The following is a 23,484-nucleotide window of genomic DNA, read 5'->3' as shown; positions in this document are numbered from 1 at the left end:
GAAAGTGAAGTGAAGTGCAATTTCCATTATAAAAATGACCTTTTAAAGAGATAAATAGCTTAGTTATATAACAAAAATTTCAACTTGGAATGTCTTGGAAAAATTACCAAAAAAAAAAAAAAAAAAAATGTATTATTGGGTTCACATTACGATATTTTCACGATACCTTCATTTATTCCTATGGGATGCAAAATACATTTCTACGATTTTTTGTTTACATCGACCTGCAAAACGTAAAGTCAAATTTCCATAATTCGAGTATTACGTTAGCCAGGGAGTGGCTATATTAAATAATAATATAGTAATAATATAATAATAATATAGTAAATAAATATTCAAAATTAAGTAGTAACTCCACATTAAAAGTTATTTTAGAAAATAACTTTTAATGTGAAGTTAGCATTTAATAAATAATTATTATTTATCATAAATTAAAGTGTATTTTTACTTTATTCTAAGAATTTTATTATGTTGCATATTTAATTTTCTATTGTTTTCAATTTTCATGTTTTATCTCAAATTAATTTTTCCCTGTCTAGGTACATAACAAATATACAGCAGCTGATTTTGATGAAGATTTAAGGTCTGTATTAAGGAGAGCAGGTTGCAAGGTACATTTCAGTTTCATCTCTTTGATCACTTGGGGAATTAACATAAAGAAAAATTAATACCATTCATATTTGTTTTAAAATGACATACCACCTATTTCCTGTATTTGCAAATGAATATGCTGTTTGAAAGAAATTTTTCAGAATTAAAATATTACGTTTTTTCTGTGTTGCAATTTTTTTAATTGAGTAATACTGTGTCTTTTAATGTAATCATCTTTCTCTCCACACAAAACAGAATAATTAGGCAGTGATGTATACTTCAAGAGTAAATAATGTTACTTTTGCATGTGCAATATGAAAATTGAAATGTGTTAACATAGTAATGAATAATTGTTTTTACTCATGAAAATAATACATCCCATAAGAAAACAGAGATAACACTGGCATCCTTGAGAGTATTAATTGGCAAGGTCAATTAAGGGTGGATCTCCAACGTGTCACAGCCTCAAAAAATGTACGGCTTGTGAAAAGTTTGCGGATCATTCTGGAACATGACATGATCTAGCCAAGGAGGATGTATTTGTGTGTACTAGGTGCAGAGAGTGTCAGAAAATTAGTCGGCAACTCTGTGTTCTGATGGGTGCTTATGAGAGTTTGGAGAGCCAGGTAGACGCCCTCGAAGGTATTAAAGTGGGATACACATCAAGCTGTCACCTGCCGAACTAAACACCAGAGCTCTCTCTTGTTCATCAGGCAATACAGCAGCAATCTTCAAGGCAGAATGCACTGATCCCTCAGGAGATATTTATTATTGGTGATTCCATTGTCAGGGAGATAGGTAATATGCTGTGTAAAACGAATGGGTAGAATAGGACCAAGATATGTCTGCCAGTGTAAAAGTTCATTACATTGTAGAGTAGATACCATCTTTTAAGTGCACAAAGGGTGATATTGTTGTGCACTTTGGCACTAATGACATTAAGAGTAGGAGATCTGCAAACTTATTTAACATGTAGTTGCTAGAACGAGTGCATAGAAAGGCAACAAGATTGGTGAGAGGAACAGAGGGGGTGCTCTTACCAAGAGAGGCTTAAGTTCTGCAAGTTGCAGCATCTGGAGACTAGACACCTACGGTGTGATCTGATCGACTTGTATAAGCCTGCTCAAACCATTCAAACCTTGAGTGGTTTGAGCAGGCTCAATACTGATGGGATACTTCTGCTTGCTCAGATTAAAAACCTGAAGGGTCATAGATTCATATTGAGACAAGGCAGATGTAGAATAAATGTGCAGAAGTTGCCTTTAGACAGTGGGAAGTTGATTGCTGGAACAAACTTCCGTCTGTTGTTGCAGAAATGTGATAGCTTAAATTTAAGGCCAAACTAGACAAACATTTAGAATGACCGGACAGGTGAAATGAGAAGCACTTTTCTTTTTTGCCCCCGTTTGATGCTGTAAAAGTTTGCTTTCTTACAACATATGCCTCAACTATTCATGTCAATGTTGAAAAAAGTCCGGAGTTAAGTGTTAAATTTTAAAGTGTTTGCAATTCTTCCCAGACACAATAGGAGGGAATGTGTGAGAGTTTTTGTCAATCAATTTGGCCCTGGAGAGATGTTGCAGGACCTCATGGTGTAGAATTTTTCTTAACATGATCTGTGCTTATTAACTTAAGAGACTGCTTCTACAGGAATGGGATACACTTAAATAGAAGGGGTACAACAATATTTGTTGATGCTATCAAGGCAGTGTTAAGTGGGTCAGAAAACTCTTAGCTTGGGGGATTTGCAGACTAAAAGATTAACAGTAGCCACAGGCAGAGGTACAAGTGATTTTTGGTGGGAAGGAGCAGCAGTGCGTAGCACGTGCTTCTTGATTAGACCGGAGTTCGAGCCCGTCACCACCAAATACGGAGGATGCGGAAAGGTCAGGGAATGACCACCGCATATCCCGGAGCAATATGGCCTTAGTTGCTAATGCTCCTAAAAACCAAACAAACAACAACATGTGATTTTTGCACTGCTTCTATTTCATTGGAGAGTGGGGTGCTGGGGTTTTCAAGGACTGCTGGGATTCATCACGGAACAGATAAACATATGGGCTGTGTTAGGGTAAATAAGAATAGGTATGTGTATACTTGCATGTACACCAATACTAGAATTATAGTAAATAAATTTGAATTTGAAATGTGGGTTCAGACATTCAAAGTGGATATTGTTGTGATATCAGAGACGTGATGTCGCTCAGATATAAGGGATGCAGAATTGGAATTTGGAGAGTACAATGTGTACAGAAAGGATAGAAAGGGAGGAGAGTTTATGTTGTTAGTTAAGAAACACATAAAATCAAAGTACATCCAATTGACATAGATGGACAGAGCAATGTTGAGTCAGTTTGGTGTGACATAAGCACTAGGAAAGCAAAAATGAGGGTAGGAGTTTGTTATACGTCTGAGTCTGATGAGTACAATGAACAACTGTACAGAGACATAGAGTGGGCCAGTAAATCAGATTGTCTAATAATGGGGTATTCTGACTTCCCAGATATTTACTGGAACTTGTGGTTGGTCACTTGCACATTAACAACACTTTTGTGGATTTATTGGATGAGTGTTTTCTTCAGCAATATGTCAGAGAGAGTAATAATCTTGATCTGGTTAACAGCAGTGATTATTCATGCATTAAGAATTTGCAGATAAAGGAACCAGTAGATGGCAGTGTATTGATGTTGGATTTCCTCAGAGATATACTACCATCAGGGGTAAAGGGAAAAGTTATTGCTTCTGTAAAGGTGACTACAGTGGTATCAGACAGTTTTTAAATTATATACAGTGTGATCAACTGATGATGTTACCGCAGCAAATTCTAAATGGGAAGCATTCAGTGAAGTAATCAAAGTAGCTTCTAGGCTTTTCATATTAACAAACAAATACTGTCCAAGGTTAGGCATAACTGAATGTCAGATGAACTATTGAGAAATGTTGCAGAGAAGAAATATGCATGGAATGCATTTAAATTTAAGATGACACCTTAAAATTTCAGGCACCTGTGGTAGATATAAGCTGGTCTGTAATCAAGCCAGATTTCAGGCAAAGGGTGCAAAGAGAAACAGCAAAGACTTCTTTATTTATGTAAACTCTAGAAGTGAGGGGATGAATCAGATTGGTCTACTTGATATCAGTGATTTGACTTATTATGATGCTGCTCAGGTAGCTGACAGACTGAATGAGTGTTTTGCCTCTACATTCAAATACGATTATTTAGTTTGGGAGGGGAATGCCAGACATTTATCACACTCTGATGCAGAGCTGAATGATTTTGTAATAACCGGGAGCAAAGTGGAGGATAAATTGTGTAATATAAACATAAGAAAGACACCTGGAGTAGATGGAATCTGGCATAACTGAATGTCAGATGAACTATTGAGAAATGTTGCAGAGAAGAAATATGAATTTTGCCAGCAGGGATATGGAGATGACCACTGCCTTTGTATAAGGCAGTGCCGCTGCCCCCCCCCACTCCCGAGTACTCCATTCAGGTCTGGAGGCATCATTTTAGGAAGGATGTAGAGTTGCTAGAATGAGTTCAGAAAAGGGCAATAAGTTATTGTGCCACAGAGCAAAACAGAAAGAAAATGACAGGTTGCAGTAAAAAATAAGTTCAGTGTTACGTAAAAATCAGACAATACCCTTGTCCGGCGTGAGGGCATGCGTTTGAAGAAAACAGGGGTAAAGCTGATGTGTGCTGACCAACTACTGGTCAGCACACACAGCCATCTTCTCGACAAAGAGAGCCCTGCTAACCTGCGCCTGGACCCATTCTAGTTAAGCCAGATCTTGCGAGGTGTGGCTACCCCCACCTGTGCCCTAGATAGATGTGACCACGTAGCGACCCACAGCTCCATGCGCAGTGATGATTCTGCCTCGACTGCCTTTATCCCGTTCTACCCGAATCTATCACAACAGATTTCTAGAGTCTTAAAGGCTCATGGAATAAAGTGCCTACTACTCTCAGGCAGGAATTTGCGATCCCTCGTCTCGAGTTAAAACATCGGTTCACCCCCTGCTGCAGAGTGGATTAGTCTACCCTATTCCCTGCTGTGACTGCACTGGCTGCTATGTTGGGGAAATTGGCAGGAGTCTTAATAGTCGTGTTTCTGAACACAAAAAGCTATCTGTTTAGCAGATGTGGAGCACTCAGCCATTGCTTAGCACTTCTGGTCAACCCAGCACAACATCCATGCATGCCGAGGTGTCATGATTATTGAAATGTCGAGCCATCACTGTCACCGTGCTTAGTTGGAATCACTGCACATCTCATGCTGTGGTATTTCCTTTAATTGGAACAGAGGATGTCGTGTCCATCCCATTACTGAGACAACCATCCTCTTGGCTGTGACAAACATTGGCATTTGCAACGTTCCCAGGCATTACAACTACAAGCTTTTCCTTCTTACAGCTAATTGTTACATACATGCAATTCACCATACATGACTACTATAGCATACACATAGTTCTGTATTTCTATATTTTAGATTAACGGTCACAACTGATGAAGGATGCCTTCCAGTCTGAAAGCTATGTATTATTTTTGCTTGTGCTTTGTTTTTATTTTCGTGTGAACATCGACGCACTTTTAGGTAACATTAAACATATTTTTTACTGCAACCTGTTATTTGGTTTCCATTTTTGCTCTGTGCCACAATAATTTATTACTATTAATAAGAATCCAGAGCACTCATGCCTTTGTGCTTATTAGGGCAATAAGATTGGTTAGGAGGTGTCATCTTACCAAAAAAGGCTTACGTTCTTACGTTCTGTAAACTGCGTCTGGAGACTAGTTGCCTGTGAGGTCATCTGATTGAGAGGTGGTAGTAGTAGTAGAGGCATATGATGCAAGAAAGCAAGTTTATGTGGTGGCAGCCAAAAAAAAAACCATTCACACATTCAGTCCCTCTAAAGGTTTGTTTAGTTCCTCCTTGATTTAATTTAAGCTATGAATTTCCAAATGACAGATGGAAGTTTGTTCCAGCAATCAACTACTGTGTATCAGGCTTTGAATGGTTGGAGCAGGCTCGATGATGATGGGATTCTTTCAGCTTATGAATCTGAGGGGGAATAGATTGAAATTGAGGAAAGTCAGTTGTAGAATAGATGTGTGGAAGTTTGCCCTTAAGAAAAAATATCAGCAGATAGTTTATTGATGGAACAAACTTCCCTCTGTCATTGTGGAAGTTGATAGCTTGAATTAATTCAAGGAGGAACTAAACAAACCTTTAGGGGAATGGATGTGTGAAATGGTTTTTTTTTTTTTTTTTTGGCTGCCACTACATAGACTTGCTTTCTTGCATCATATGCCTCTACTACTACCACCTGAGGAGTAGTAGTAGTAGTAGAGTGTTTTTCTTTTTGCTGATTCTGCATAAACTTGCTATCTTGCATCATATCCCTTTTACAAAAGTCTAATGACAAGTTTTTACAGCTAGTGGATTAAGATTTTGTATTAGTGGTGTGTGGAATATGGTTTACATCTAATACAGATCATATGTCCACGTAAATCCAGTCAAACATTATGGAATGCATGGCTCAGTCTGCTGATGCCAACCATACTTTTATGTAGGTAGTTGCTTAGTTGCATATTCTAGTTAAAAAGGCTGATAGCTATGGCCAGCTACTCTGTTTTCTTCAGCAGTTTGCTTACATATCTAATTTCTTTGGTCAAATTTTCTTGACTATAGAAAAATCTAAGAAACACCTACTGATTAATCCCCTACTGGGATTAATCAGTAGGTGTTTCTTACAACTAGTGTCAGCTGCATTCTAATGTCTCCCTCCCTTTTGTCCTGCAACTTTTATTCTGAACCTTACTATTTTCTAATGTTCTCTGTATTGAAAGGTTGGAGGTGCTTGCTTGTAAATTTCCTTTTTATAAACTAAATTATTATAATTGAAGAATATTTGTTTTATTGTGTAATGATAAATATCTAAAAACTCTTGATAAAAGACAAAGGCATTACATGAAACATTGGTTTTGAATAATCAAAAAGTTTGTTCAGAATGTTTTATATTAGTATGATATATGCTTTTGAGTACTGAACTTCAAGAGCTAAGCATTCTTTAGTTACCTATTACGTGAAAAGTATCTTTTTTATTTCATTCCTAGCACAAACTTGTCACATTACTGATAAGAAGATTGTCATTCTATTCCTGAAATAAAACTAATGATTTTAGCAAGCAGCTATCCCTGCATAAAATAGTTGAGAAATGTAAATTGGTTCTGCGTAATGACTGCACCCTTAAATCCTAATTTTTAAGATCTAAATATTTCTAAAATAAAGCTGAAGTTATTCTGGTGGCTGTCTCCTCGACATGGGCACCTATACCTGGTGAGGGGACCCTCACCACATACAGGTGCCCAGATTAGCATCACTAGGATCTAATGCCCATACCTTTGTTTCAGGGTTTCATTACTGCAATCCAATATGTGCAACCATGGGCCGCAACCTGTGGAAACTCAGAAAGGGGATCCTGGTGGTTGAGGGGCCCAGCCTTAATACACCAGTTCGGCCTGCTTCGACAAGATGGGAGGTCCAGGACCAACCCTACGGGGATTAATCAGTGGGTGTTTCTTACTGCTAGCGTCAGCTGCATTCTAATAAGTCTCCCTCTCTTTTGTCCTGGTACGGGATCTAGGCTTGTTGGAAACGTGGGGAAAAACCCTTCCCTTTACCCCTGATGATAGTTACATCATTAAGTAAATTCCACATCAGCACACTGGTCACTGCAACCTAGTGGTTCCTTTATCTGCAGATTCTTGATGCCGGATAATCGCTGCTGAAAATCAGATCAAAAGTATTACTCACTCTAATTGCCTCTCAAACATGCTGCTATAGAAAACAATAATCCAGTAAATCTGCAAAAGCCTTGCTAGTGTTGGAGTGATTGACACAAAAGTTCCAGTCAATATCAAGAAAGGTAAAATCCCCCATTATAAGACGGTCTGATTTACTGGCCCACTCTATTTTTCTGTATAGTTGTTTGTTGTAGTCATCGGAGTCATTAGGCCTATAACACAGTCCTACTCAATTTTGCTTTTTAATGCTTATGTCACATCAACTGACTCAATCTTGCACTGTCCACCCATGTCAGCTGGATGCACTTCCTTAGATTTTGTTTCTTAACTAATAGCATTACCCCCTCCTCCCTTTCTATCCTTCTTGTCTATCCTTACACATTGGCCTCCACAAATTCCAATTCTGCATTCAGAAGTATTTGGAAAAAATTAAAATAGCTTCAGTTTGCAATCACAGAATTTATCATGTCATATCTTTAAACTGCTAACTAATGTTGGCCACCAAACTTAAAACTAAAACTCAATTTTAAATATCTGGAAACAGTGAAACATTACATTCAACTTCATTATCTTTTTAGGCATTTTTGATGTTTACTTTCTGAAAAGACCTACCATTAATCAGTCAGAGAAGTCCTTTAATGCTTTAGTCATGCTGATGGGAGCAGGTTTTAATAAAAACCTGCTTTGTGTTTTAGATTAATTCTTCATAATGGCCAGATAATTTTGAATTCTTTTTATCCTCTAATGCATTCCTTTTTCCCAATCTGTATTTCAGGAACACTGTAATATTCTTGTATTGGGCCAGTTTTTTTAAAAAAGAGAATTAATGTATTGATTGCTTAGCTTGTTCTTTCCTCTTCTCTTCTAAAGTAAAGCCCATCCTAATTGCTCATCAGACCATCCATTTTTACTGAAACTTTAAAACCTTTTTATTTCACTGTTTAATTCTCTTCATTTGTTGGAATTAATTATTTTATATATTTATTTTTTTGCATTCTTTCTAAATACAGATAGTAAGAATGAACACACACACACACACACACACACACACACACACACACACACACACACACACACACACACACACACACACACACAATATGATGCAACCTGGAATCACTTATAATGTGGTAAAAATTGGTCACCAATTCCACAATCCACCCTCTTTTTCACCTGCTTGAAATTTTATCAATTTCAAATGCATTTGCTGTTTAAGTAAAATTTATAGATATTAATTTTTTACAGGCCTCTTGGAGCAATTAGGAGAATTGCTGTTTGTAACACAATGTCCTGCAAGTAAACTAATACTTGTACCACTCTTAATTTCTCTTATTATTAGCCACATAGTGCAAGGAAGCCTGAGGCTTATGCGGCACCAGACAAAAAAAAAATTTCCAAGTCACCCTGAGAGAGAGAAGGGAATCAAAGAAAGAGAAGAATGATGATATCCACATCAGGACTCTGGGTGTGCCAAGCCAATACTCACTAGATGTGAGCCCTTGGGGGTATTTGTTTCAGTCATCTAAACGCTTCATTTGCCTTTGTATTAGGCAGATATAGCTTAGGTTGGAGGCACCTATGATTAAAATGCAAAGACTGTCAAATAATAATTCTCTTTATTTTTCGGCTCTATTTTATTTCACTTCATTTTATTTCTCTTTATTTTACTATATTGATTGAAATACAGCTTTAGATGGTAAGTTCAGTGATACGAATAAATTCAAAGTTGTCTCGGAAAGATGAAACAGCAGTAAAGTTTATATGTGCCATTTGGAAATTGGGCATAAGCTTACTCTACATAATGTTAGAGAGCATTATGAAATTTTTTCTTTTCTTTCTTTTTTAATAAAAAAAAATTAAAGTCCATAGAAAGTTCTCAAAAGAAAAAAAAAAAGAAAAGTGTTATTTCAAGAAAAGCTAACTTCATTGAGGCTTACTATAATTGGGAAAGGTGCAAGAGGAGGAATCTTCACACATGTATGTGGGGGGAATCCACCTTTTGGTGATGAAAAAATATGAAGTTAACCTGCAGCAAGAGACAAGTGACTTTACTAGTGAAGGTCTTCATCCAAAGCGCCTTAAGACAGCGAGTGACATCCCACTGGATATGGCCATGTTCACACAAGAATGTGCAGAAAGAACCCCTATACCTGCTGAAATTATCAGGAGTCAAGCTGAAAAAGTGAAAAAAGACTTAGCATATGAGAAATAATTCAAATTAAGCAAGGGCTGGCTCAGCCAATGGAGAAAGAGGCATGGAATTTGCCAGGTTGCAATTTCAAGTGAAATTTGATTTGTAGACACCAAGGCTACTGATGACTGTATGACTGTGTTCCAGAGCAAATTTACAATTGTGACGAACAGAACTTTGTTATTGTATGCATCCCTGATAAGATACTAGCTGAAAATCCAATCAAAAATGTAAAGTGATGGACAAGATCACATTGCTGTTTTCAATCAATAATACTGACACATAGATGCGTGCGTACACACACACACACACACACACACACACACACACACACACACACACACACAGTCAAACCGCTGTGCATAGGAAAATTAAGGGTGCCAAGTAGGGGTAAAATAAAGGTGAGCTTTTTGCTAAAGAATACAACCTAAAGGATCCAACCTTTGGATTATGGCATTATATCAACATTCAAAATGCACTGCAGAAAAAATTTAATCAAACAGATAATTGATGAGGAATGAGGAACCATATTGCCATCTACAATTGAGAAGATTGGGAGCAAGGTTTTGGCAATTGCAATTGATTTGGAGAAAGTTTGAGGGGGTTTACTCATAATGATGTCGACAATGCAAATGCAGTTTATCGGGAACTGGTTATACAGTCTGGCAGTCACGACATTTCTAAATGGATCCATATTGATGATGATTGTCCTGCTTTGAACACTTCAGTGATCAAATGCTCTAAGGCTCCAGGACCAAACTGAAACCCGTCATGTGACAGCAGTAACAAAGAGGAAGAGGACACATTGCCCCCCCCCCCCCATACACACACACACAAAGAAACTGATGCTTTAGCAGCCATGGAAGCTATACTTCAATAGCTATAGTCAGAGAATATAGATAGAATTCATATCCTTCATTTGAAATTGCAAAAAAGAAGAAATGAGAGACAATGAAGCAGTTAAAACTCTGGATTCATTTATTAAAAAAAAAACCAAAAAAAAAAACCAGTCTACTCAGGTACTACATACACTTGGTGGACAGAAATTGTGCGATGCCTACCTAATAACGGGTTTGCCCGCTTATTTTGTCCTGAAAGGGACAGTCATACAGCGAGGCATTGAGTTAACTAGTTCACGAAAGCGTTTCACAGTTATTTGCATCCATGCTTGCTACACCGCTGTCCATAATTCTATCGCATTCCTGGGTGGAGGATCCAAAGCTTGAGTGGACCTTTCCACAGCATCCCAAAAATGCCCCACAGGGTTCATGAATGGGAGACCATGCCATAGTTGTAAAATCAGTGGAATGCTCTTCAAACTCTGTTCTAGTCACCACCACTCTGTGGGGAGGTCCTGCTGAAAGAGTCCATTGCCCTGTGGGTTCCCAATGACCATGAAGGGATGCAAATGGTCTGCAAGATGGACATGTAACCTGGACCATTCAGAAATGTGACTGGATGTACCAAAGGTCCCAATATGTGCCAACTGAACATGCCCCAGACCATTACCAACCATCCACCTGCTTGAACAGTTCCTTGTTGACGTGACAGGTGCATAGCTTTGTGCTGTTTCTGCCAGATACGGACCCTCCCATCTGCTCAAAATAATTGTAAACAGGACTCATTGGACCAGGAGAACCATCTCCAATCATCCAAGGTCCAGTACCAATGTTCTTTTGCCCAGTTGAGGCGTAGAGTCCTGTGTTGTGGTGTTAGCAATGGGACTGTTGGGTCGGTGGCTCCCATAACCTATTGTGGTTAACGATGGTCTTGGTAGAGACATTTCAGGCACCTCCCTCATTGAAGTCTGTGGTGATTTAACCCCAGGGCAAAAAGGAGCTAACCATGGATTGCGACAATTGTCTTGCACTTGAGCAGCCTAGGCACTCATCTAGTACTGTCAGTGATGCTGATCATGAATCTAACTATGACGCAGCAAAAATCATAAAGAAAGCATAAGAACCCAGAACAAAAGGAATGCCCATCATTCCTTACCTTACCTTACACTCTGTGTCATATAAATCTATGAGCACTTTATCACCATTTCTCATACAGAAATGCTTAGAAAATGTGAGGGGGCTCTCCCAAAATGGTGAGAAGCCTGAGATCTTGAAGATCTATTGGTTGAAACAGCGAGTCGTAAACTTTCTGAGACTCTGCTGAATCTAACAACATTGGGACAACTACCCGTACAGGTCACCCCACGTGCAACATTAAATACCTCCAAGGGAGTAACTTCAGAGTGGAATCTGATCAACGTAACAGAAGGTTAGCTGGTCCAGGAACTGAACCATTAAAAAATGATTAAAGCCAAACGCATCACAATTAGGAAAGATGGTGATCTTATTCCCACCTGCAACATCATTCTGACATGCGTATCACCTATCTTACCATTTAGTGTCAAAGCTGGCTATCTCAGCTGCCGAGTGCAATCTTATATTCCTAATCCTGTAAGATTCTACAAGTGCCAAAAATTTGGTCACTTGCAGATGGCTTGTAGAGGAGATTGTCTATCCAAATGGTTCCAAACAACATTCACAAACAGACTTATGCTACAACATCACACTGTCCTAATTGCAAAGGCACACATCCAACCTACTCAAAATTGTGCGATCTCTGGAAAACAGAAAAGAACCTAGAAGTACAGGGGAGAACGCAAAGTTTAACACTAAGAGGCTAAAAAACAAATTGTGCTCAATGCACCTAAAAACACATATGCAGCAGCGATGCAAAAATATCAATCAACGGTAACACAAACTGAAGCATCACTTCCCCCAACCATATCGATTGCAGATTGGGCCCGATCTATACTCTCATCGTCAGTGAAACCAACTCCTAAGGAACAAACGGTAGTAGACAGAGCCAACAATACCCTGGTCAGAATTCTGCTAGCCACACCACATAGATAATCAGATATTACAAAATAAAAAACAGACTCAGCTCCCAATAGGAAGACAAACAATATCATTTTAGAAAACATGGATACCGATAATTAATACCAAGCAAAATGAACATATCCTAAACCTTCGCGCAGAAGATGGTATGGATACTGCATGCCCAAACTTTCCAAAAAGAAAGTGAAGCTCAATTGCCATAAGCAGCCTGGGAATAAAAGAGTAAGAATCATCCTTGTGCAACAAAAATAATGCACCATATCATACAATGGAACTGTAGAGGAATTCATAGTAACATTGATGATATCTACGAGCTAATCGATCATTAGCATCCTGCAGGCATCTGTTTGTAAGAGACAAATTTAACACCACCTTTGTCTCTCCTAGTTAAAAAATTATACTCTTTTTAGGAAAGACAGAACTGTTACAAATACTGCTCATGGAGGGGTAGTCATACTCATAGATTCAGGAGTATCTTGCAGACAAATTCCCTTACAAACTTAACTGTTGTGACTTGTATGATTGGTATTACTGTGACACATGTCTCTATCTATCTTCCACCCAGTCAACCCTATACCATTCATGAACTCGAAGATCTTATTCTGCAGTTGCTAACCCCTATCTGTTTATTAGGCAATTTCAGTGGACACCATACATTGTGTGGATCTCCCAATGCAGATAGACGAGGACAACTCATTGAACTGCTTGCTGACAGACAAAACCTAACTGTACTAAATACTGGCTCATCTCTCTACAGGTACAACCTCTGAAATATATCTCTCTGTCCCTCTTTCCTAGTATTGAGTGGACAGCCCTTGACAATCTGCTTAGCAGTGATCACTTCCCAGTAATATGTAAAATTCAAATAGCACATTCTATAATTTCAGAAAACCTCATAAAATGGAAATTTTCCAAAGCAGATTGGGCAAAATTTACTTCCGATGTGTCCTTTGATGGCCAAATCATCAAAACCTCTCCAATCAACACAGTTACCAATCACATTAAAGACAAATACTAACTGCTGCATCTACTGCGATTCCAAAATCACAGTCAGCCATCCATAGAACCATGAATTATTGATGGAATGAAGAGTGTAAGTGCAGAAATGAAGGAAAAAAAAAAAAAAAAAAAAACAGCATGGAATTTGTTTTGCAACCATCCTACTTCTGTCATTCTTATAAACCACAAGAGAGTTAGAGTCAAGGTCCGTCACATTAGGAAGAAAGCTAAAAGATACTCTTGGATTCAATTTGCAAGCTCGATTAATAAAAATACTGACACAAGAATATTATCGAGAAAAATAAAACGGCTAAATGGCAAATTTTTCCCATTGTCCTCCCCACTTCTCAAATGAAATGGGCAGGAGCTTTCTACTCCCACAGAGATAGCGAATACCTTAGGGACTGTATCTTCACAATTGGCTTCCTCAAAAGCATACAATCCATCATTCGAGAAGATCAAAGTATTGGCCTAAAAATCCCAATTGAACTTCAGATCTAGATGTTCTTCGCCCTACAATCATCTGCTTACAATGCTTGAACTTCAAGGAGCCATATCTGCCTCAAAAACCAGTGCTGCAGGCCCTGATAGAATATATTACATGATGCTCCAACACTTAGATAAAAATTGGTCTCTTCACTGCTGACCTTTTTCAGTTGCATCTTCCTTGAACATTCTTCCCTGGTTCCTGGCATCACTCCTATATAATAGTAATTGCCGAACCAGGGAAAGATGAGCCTATTCCTCAAAACTATAGACCCATTTCTCTCACCAGTTTCTTAAACTGGTGAGAGAAATGAGTTAGGTCAATAACAGATTGGGTTTTTAACTCCAGTAACCTAATCTGTGATAATCAATTTTGTTTCAGAAAAAATCGATCAGCCATGGATCTCATGTTCAAAGTAGAAACAAACATAAGGAATGCATTCACCCGAAATGAGCATCTTGTCATAGTATGCCTCGATATAAAGAAAGCCTTTGACACCACATGGCATTTTGGTATCCGAGAGATTTGCATTCCCCTTGACCTGAGAGGCAACTTACCATATTTCATACAGAACTTCCTTCAGCACAGGTCCTTTCAGCTTCGATACCGACAAGTCCTCTTCCAAACATATGTACAAGAAGAACGGGTCCCACAGGACTGTGCTCAGTGCCAACTTATTCGCAATAAGAATAAATTACATGACTAAAAATATTCCGAGCACTGAGAGTTCATACATCCATGCCGATGATCTCACCGTTTCAATCTGTTCACAAAACATGATCTTCATTAAGTGGCAGCTCCAAATTTCAATTAATAACATTCAGCTATGGATGGTACAGAATGGATATCAACTCTCTTGTTCAAAATCTAAAGTAGTTCACTTTTGTAACAAATGCAAAATGCATCCAGATCCAGAGGTACACTTATAAAATCATCCTACTTCAGTTGCAAACATCATTCGTCTCCTTGGTCTGATATTTGACAGACAATTGAACTTTGTGGAATATGTCAAATATTTACGGACGTCATGCCAGAAAAAAATAAACATACTCAGAATTATTTCTTCAACATAATGGGGTCCAAATCTGTTCACGTTACTTCATTTGTATAGAGCCCTAATCAGATCTTGCCTTGATTACGGTGCTCCAGTGTATGCCTCTGCTAGAGTTAGCGGGCTAGCATGGCTTGCCCTTACTCAACATTCTGTCCTGCAAATAGCTACAGGCACTTATAGAACTTTGCCAATTCAAAGTCTTTATATTGAAGCTCAGAACTTCCCCTTAGCCACAGAAAAAGATGTTACTTCTTAACTATACAACTCAAGTCCAAAGTCTACCTACCCATCTCTTCAGACCGATAATTAATGTCCCTCAGTTCACAATGTACTATAGAAATAAACCCAGGGTAGATTAGCCTACTGCTCTCAGATTTCGGGCATTATCACAAACTTGGAATATACATTTTGACGAATTTCTTCACGATATAAACATTCCGGAAACCCCACGGTCTAATATATTAATCCATTCTGTGACAGTTATTTCCTAAACTGGGGAAAGCACTCTCTTGCAAATGTCAGCATATAACAACTCCATATAGCCCACACACAAAATTACTGCATTTTACAAAAATATATACCGATAGATCAAAATCTGAGAGTGGAACAGGTGCCATAGCCATCTTCCCTCATAAAACATATAATTCAGCTATATTACTGAATTATACACCATCAAACTTGCAAAAGAAAATATTCTCCATCTGTCCATCCAAAAAAGCATGATACATATGGACTCCCAGAGCACACTTATAGATTTACAAAACATTCTTCTCAAACAATCCTTTGATAAAATTCATGAAATCCAAATGTGCATATCCAAGAACTGCAGCGAGTGGTCATTTTCTGCTGGATCCCAGGCCATGCCGGGATACCAGGAAATAAATGTGCGGACTATGCTGCTAAGCATCCACCTAAAAGAGAATTGTCACAGTATTATGTTCCATATCTTGACTACAAAAGTAATATATGAAGAATATGTAGGGAACAATGGACAATTCAATTGCAAGCCCAAATGCATAATAAACTCCTCCAAATAAAACCTGAACCGGTGTTATGGTGCTCTAGCTTCTGTGTGAACAGAAGGAAGGAAGGAAGGAAGTAATTTTAACTAGAGTGCGAATTGGCCAAAGTCAACTTACCCAGCTTTATCTCCTCACAAGTAATGATCCTCTGCAGTGCACACAGTGCAACTCTCCTCTTACGATGAAACATATTCTTGTTGAGTGTATCTTGTACACCACTGCCCGCCAAGTTTCATTTAGCTTTTTTCCAAATTTTAAAGAACTCCTGACACTCTACCACACCATAGATAACGATGCTAATCTGCTGGAATTTTTACACTTTATTAAACAGATAAAATTTTATGATCGTTTTAGATTGATGTCATAACAGTCACTATTATGACAGTGAAACATTAATAATGTTGAATAGTACAATATGGCCTAAGTAGCCCTTGCATCAAAAAACAACTGAGTAAATTTCATATTAGGTAAGGCAGCAAAAAAGACAGATTCTCTGAACCACAAAGAATCTGAAATAGTTATGGGCTATTTGTATTTTTAAAGATCTTGTTCAAAATTTTGTGCTCCATTAAATAATGTTTCCTTTTAAACTGCAGCAAGACCTTTACATCAAAAGTTTCAAGTTGTTGGAAATAATCTGGGAAGTATTTTTGTGTGTCCATCTTTACCACTTTTGTTGCAGCAGGTTACACTTCGTCATCATTTAAAAAACATTCTTATTAACTTGAATGTGTGCCATAGCCTTGAGGAAACATACATTCACATACACAGTAAGCATTTTTGATGTAAACTTTTAATATGTGATAAAGTAGCATTCAATCTATTTGCTAGTAATCCACATTAAGGAGGATTAATAATTATTAATAACTTAATAAGCTCCACCTTCTGAAGAGTTTGTGCAAAATTTGTGAATCTTTTTAATTAAAGAAATGTAGGATATCCAGTTTTGCATGACTTCATTCCCATCTCTCTTTCTCTGAATATGTATCAAGTATGAGGTCACCTTATATTAAATTAAGTGTTGTATGGTATAAATTGTTTTTAGAGCTTACTGTAATTCGCATTTGCTTCTTTTTTCTTTGCTTTACCTGCTATAGGATGAAAAAATATCTTTTATTCTTGATGAGTCTAATGTACTTGATTCAAGTTTCTTGGAACGTATGAACACTTTGCTTGCAAATGGGGAAGTCCCAGGTTTGTTTGAAGGAGACGAATTTACCACACTAATGACACAATGCAAGGAAGGGTCTCAGAGAGAGGGCTTTATGTTGGACTCTAATGAGGAATTGTACAAGTGGTTCACTCAGCAGGTGAGGATTAATTGATTATGAAATCGCTGTTCATTTAGGTACCAATTTATTTATTGTTCTCTAATCATAAGTTCTGCCCTCACTATTTTAGCAAATAGTGAGGGCAGAACTTATAATTTTCCTTAATATTTCCCAGTTGATAAGATGCCCACACCTTAGAAGGCAAATTTTGGGAAATGTTTTAAATATTTTATCACATTAATTTGAAGCAGAATTGCATGGGTGCATATTAAACAGAATGTAAAGGTAGAATGCAGATTTTACTCATTGTATGGCTAGAGGCTTTTGCTGCCATCACTTGTCAGTACATATAATATTACAGCTAAACCCTTTACTTTCTTCAATGGTGCATCATCTTCACTGTGCTCCTTGACATTGCAGATTCCATATTCCTTGAAAAACTTTTCACCCATTTGCACACTTTTTAATTGATCGTTGCTTGATTCATCCTGTTGCTATGAAATTGTTATTTGGTTTACCTGTCACACATGAAAGCTTTAAAGGCTTTGTTTAGTTGTGATGTCTAATAGCAGTAGTATGTCTTGGTGAAGGCCTCCTGGAATCATAGGTTAACTGATTAATTTTGATTACCAATTGTCTGTCTTGTTGCTTCTGTTACATGTGACTTGAACTGGCCACACATTAAAAGAGCAAGACTTTTTAAAGGCCATCTGCATGTTTTGATTTAACCTTTAATGAAGGTATAACTTTGGGCTGTAAGATATACAGGTAACATTTTCCATCAGAATGAAACTGCATCTTATGGTCTGGAAAACGTGATTAGTACCATAAACTGAGTTTATATAGAATCTTGTTATTTAATCATCAGGGAATAAACACTGATAAACTCATTGATAACTCTCTCTCTCTCTCTCTCTCTCTCTCTCTCTCGACAAATAAGAAATTGCATGTCATGATGATAGCGAAGAATGGAAACAGCATCTGGTAAATCTGCACTTGAAATAAAGTAGTCACTCCCAGATATTTGCTTATGTACTCTTATTGATAGATCTGTCATTAGAGTTGTTTTCCCATTTGTGAATCCAATGTGAAAGTTAAATCTCAATCTTGAAAGCTCTGATATGCTAAAAATAAAATATTAACTTGTATGAATTTACAACTGATATACACTGAGTGATCACTGAATTATGACGATCTACCTAATATTTCGTAGACCTTTTACCCTCACTACAGCAGCTATCCGATGTGGCATTGATTCAACAAGATGTCGGAAGCGTTCGGGAGGTATGGCCATCCAAGCTCTGTGTAATGCAGTCAGCAATGCAGGTATGGAGGTGATTGGTGTATCCAGACGTCTGATATGCTATTCCATAGTGTCCCACAAATACTCTATATTGATATCTGTAGAGTTTGGAGGCCAATCGATATGCTGGAATTCAGAACTGTTGTTTCTCAAACTATTCCTGCACAACAAGTGCCCGATGGCTCGGCGCATTGTAATCTTGGAAAACACATTGCCATTCTGGAAAAAGTGTAATGTGGTAGGGTGGACACAGTCAGAAAGCAGTTGATGATGGCGGAGACCACCGATACATTGTTCCACATACACTAGGGATCCAAGTTCCTGCAAGTGTAACATGCCCCACACCATACAACGGCCTTCACCGGCCTGCAATTTTAATACCATGCATGATGGATCAAGAGACTCATGTTCTACATGGATGGGGTACACTTAAATAGAAAGGGTGCAGGAATATTTGCTGATGCTATCGAGATGGTGTTAGGTGGGTTGGAAAACTACTAGCTTGGGGGTTTACAAAGACTAATAGATTAACAGTAGCTACTGGCAGAGGTAAAAGTGATTCTTGAACTGCTTTTATTGGAATGAGGAGCAGCCTGTAAAACAAGATCCAGGGTATTTTAGAGTGCTGGAAGTCATTGCGGTACAAGTAAACACATGGGTTGTCTTAGGGGTAGCTAAGAATAGGAACAGGTGTATGTTTCCTTGCATATATACCAATGCTAGGAGTTAAGTAAATAAATTTGATGAATTCGAGGTGTTGGCCAAAACACCAAAGGCGAATATTGTTGGGATATCGGAAACATGTCACACATATAAGGAAAGTGTAACTGCAGTGTGGGGAATACAATGTGTACAGAAAGGATAGATAGGATAGAAAGGGACAAGGGGTTATGCTATTTGTTAAGAAACACATAAAATCTAAGGAAGTGCATCCACTTGAACGAAGGTGGCCAGTGCAATGTTGAGTCAGTTTGGTGTGACATAAGCACTGGGAAAGCAAAATTTAGAGTAGAAGTGTGTTATAGGCCTAATGACTGAGTACAATGAATAACTGTACAGAGAATTCGAGTTGGCCAGTAAAGTAGATTGTTTTAAAAAACGGGTTCTTCCAGATATTGAATGGAACTTGTCGTTGGTCACTTGCACACTAGCAAAGCTTTTGTGGATTTAATGGTTGATTGTTTTCTACCGCAGAACATTCGAAAGGCAACCATAGGGAGTAATACTCTTGATCTCATTATCACCATTGATTATCGGACACTAAGAATCTGCCGGTAAAAGACCCACTAGGTGACAGTTGATAACAATGTGCTGATGCGGAATTTACTCAAAGATGTAACTCTCATCGGGGGTAAACAGAAGGTTTTTTGCTGTTGTAAAGGTGACTACAGTCATCTCAGACAGTTTTTTAATTCTACACAGTGGGACCAACTGATGATGTTACCAACAGCAAATTCAAAGTGGGAAGCATTAAAAGAATTAATCTTGGAAGCTACTAGGCTTTTCATACCAACTAAGAAATATAGTTCGTGGTTTAGGCCTAATTGGATCTCAGATGAACTAATGAGACTCGTGGCAAAGAAGAAAAATGCATGGGATTAATATTAACTGCCAGGTTACACAGAAGCCTATAGTAGATATATGTTGGTCTGTAATGAAGTTACAAAGGAGGTTTCACAGGCCAAAGCAAATTATGAGAAATCTTTGGCAAAAGATGCAAAGAAAAACAGCAGAGAGTTCTTTACTTATGTAAATTCTAGAAGAAAGGCGATGAATCAGGTTGGTCCACTTGATATTGATGGTTCAACTGTTGATGATCCTGCTCAGGTAACTGACAAACTGAATGAGTATTTTGCATCTACATTGACATGATATGCACTGAGGGGAATGTCAGAAGTTTATCAAACTGTAACATGGTGCTGAATGATTTTGTAATAACAGAAATTGTTGAAGTTAAACATAAGAAAAGCACCTGGGGTGGATGAGATTTATCCAGTTATACTATAGAAGGCAGCAAAGGAAGTAAGCAAACCCTTATCCATAATTATTAGAGTTTCCTTGGACTCACGGGAGGTATCCATGGGCTGGAGATGTGCAAATGTGACCCCAATTCACAAAGGAGAATCAAAGGGAGCCACAAGTAATTTCATACCTGTAAGTTTAACATCTGTTCCAGGGAAATTAATGGAGGCACTGGCTAAAGAAGCACTGCAGGATCATCTAGACAAGACTTCAGTTATAGCTCAGGCACAGCATGGGTTTGTCAAAAGGAAGTCTTGTCTGATCAATTTGATTGGATAGTATGGTGTGGTAACAAAGGAACTGGATGAAAAAAAAAAAAAAAACAATAATTTTGATAACTTACTTGGATTTTAGGAAAGCTTTTAATACTGTTGCACGTGGAAGACTACTGGACAAATTTAAGTAGTATGGAATTAAGGGCAAATTGCTGCTATAGGGAAAGGGAAAAGACTGATAATCAGTGGACACTGCTCTTCAAGGAGTAACGTTAGTGGAGAATCCCTCAGGGTTTATTGTTGGGCCCATTGTTGTTTTCTGTATTTATTAATGATATTGATGAGGGTATTTCAGGCTTGATGTTAAAGTTTGCAGATGATACAAAGTTGGCAGGATTGTTAAAGACAGTACGATACTGCAACAGGATCCAGAAAATTGAGAAGATGGTCTTGAGAGGTGGCAACTGTAGTTTAACATTGAAAAATTTAAAGTGCTACATGTGGGTAGCAGTAACCCCAGAGTAACATATCAACTCAGGGTAGTGGAGAATGACAGAGACCTGAGGGTAATTTTGTAGTCAGATATGAAGTTTTCAGAGCAATGCAGACAGTCTGCAAGAGTAGCTCATTGTGTATTGTCAGTCATATGGAAGGATTTTTCTGGCATTGAAAGGAGATGGTGATTATCCCCTTGTATAAGGATATGGTCAAGCCACGCCTTGAGTACTGTATATAGGCCTAGAGGCCTCATTTTAGGAAGGATGTAGTGTTGCTGGAACTAGTACAGAGAAAGCTTAAGTTCTGCAAATTGCAGGACCCTGAGTACTGTCTATAAGCCTGGAGGTCCCATTTTAGGAAGGATGTTGAGTTGCTGGAACTAGTACAGAACAGAACAGAGCAGAGCAGTGAGATTGGTGATTTGGAATGAAGGGTTGCTCTTACGAAGAAAGGCTTAAGTTCTGCAAATTGCAGTGTCTAGACATTTGGTACCTTTGAGGTGATCTGATTGAGGTATATAAGGTTTTGAATGATTTGACCATGCTCTATGCTGATGGAATTTTCTCTTGCCCACATTAATTGCCTGGGGGGACTTAATTGCCATTTAGCATAGTTTGATTTGCCGTTAACCAGCAGGTGGTTGATTGCTGGAGCAAAATTCGATCTGTTATTATGGAAGTTGACAGCTTAAATAAATTGAAGGGAGACCTAGACAAACATTTGTTGTGAACGGACAGTTGAAATGGGAAGTGTGTGTTTTTTTTTTTTTTTTTTGCTGATGTTGTATAAGCCTGTTTTTTTGCATCCTATGCCTCTGTTAATGCTATAGTAATTATCTATTCATCAAATTCCCTCTCTTCCATATACACAACTCCCCGACTTAAGTAATACTCAACTTATGCAAATTCGACTTTGTGTAAGTTTTTGACGCCTGGTGCAAATTAAAAAAAAAAAAATCGTGATAATATATTTTGTATCCCATAGGAATAAATGGAGCTACCGTGAAAATATCGTTACGTGAACCCAATTACATATTGTGTTTTTTTTTTTTTTTTTTTTTGGTAATTTATTTCAAGACCTTTGAAGTGGAAATTTTTGCTATATAACTAAGCTATTTATCTCTAAAAGGTCATTTTAATGATGGAAATTGTGCTACACTTTCATCATTATCATATGTTCTGTTTTAAGAATCAATTTTGAATGCCTTTGTGATATTTTTCTAAACACATTTCTGGAAGTCGCTACCATAAACGGGTAGTTAACTCTATCTTATTGCATTTGCAATTATCCTGATAACTGGAATTGTGTGGATGATTACGTTATTATGGTGAAATGTGTTCCCCCTTCACTGAAACCTTCAATCCTATAAAAACACCTAAATAAATTTTCAGAATCTTCTCTTTGTTTCTATTTATTTTTTACAATGATGAAGGGAAAGCGACCAATAGAAAGTTCAAGTGCTGGCAATGCTCGGAAACGAAACAAAACAAAATTGATTTAGAAATGTAGATTAATTAAGAAATATGAAGCAAGACAAAGTTTGTCATCTATTGCACAGAATTAGGTCTTGCTGCTTTAACAGTGACCACTATTTTAAGGGACAGTGCGCGTATGAAAGAACCAGTGCCAATTCTGCAGCTACAGAGAAATTTTGTGATGTGTTGGAAAATACCCCTTCTAAATGTCCACATCCCTCAACTTCCGTGGCAGTGTGCTTATCAGCTGGCAATGATGCTTGAATGGTTAAACCTGCTGAAGTTATGCCTGTCTCCTCTCTTTTGTACACTCTAATTTTTTTTTACACTTTAATTACACTCTCTAATTTTGTACATTTTGTAATTTTTCCTGCACATGAGGTAAAAAAATTGAATAATTCTATTTACATATTTGTTGGACATTTCATTTTTGCTTCTATCAAATTCAATGCGCATAGTTGCCAGTGCAGAATATCCCTAAATGCTTATTTAGGGAAATTCCGACACGTAAAATCCAACTTGTGTAGCGTTCTGCAGAATGCAACCCTTACATAAGTCAGGGAATTCCTGTATGTTATGATCACATTAGCTTCTCAAAAGAAAAAAAAGTAAAGCAAAAATATCACAGGTGACTACTTCTGCAATCATATA

The 23,484-nt window shown here is 37.8% G+C and overlaps 1 protein-coding gene across 2 annotated transcripts in view; it reads left to right on the top strand.

Annotated features, from left to right (window-relative positions):
* The window catches only part of Dhc64C (dynein heavy chain, cytoplasmic), a 1,460,071-nt gene that overhangs the window by 789,702 nt on the left and 646,885 nt on the right, over positions 1-23,484 (top strand). For both annotated transcript variants that reach the window (XM_090376486.1, XM_090376487.1), the window contains exons 54-55: positions 540-611; positions 17,147-17,359. In XM_090376486.1, coding sequence (XP_090232612.1) covers positions 540-611; positions 17,147-17,359 — 285 coding nt within the window. The remainder of the gene's footprint in view (positions 1-539; positions 612-17,146; positions 17,360-23,484) is intronic.

This window comes from Mastigoproctus giganteus, chromosome 6 (assembly GCF_048544385.1).
Source record: "Mastigoproctus giganteus isolate SK-2022 chromosome 6, ASM4854438v1, whole genome shotgun sequence".
In the NCBI taxonomy this organism is placed as follows: domain Eukaryota; kingdom Metazoa; phylum Arthropoda; class Arachnida; order Uropygi; family Thelyphonidae; genus Mastigoproctus; species Mastigoproctus giganteus.
The sequence above is the reverse complement of the archived record's forward strand: the minus strand, read 5'-3'. Positions and strand labels throughout refer to the sequence as shown.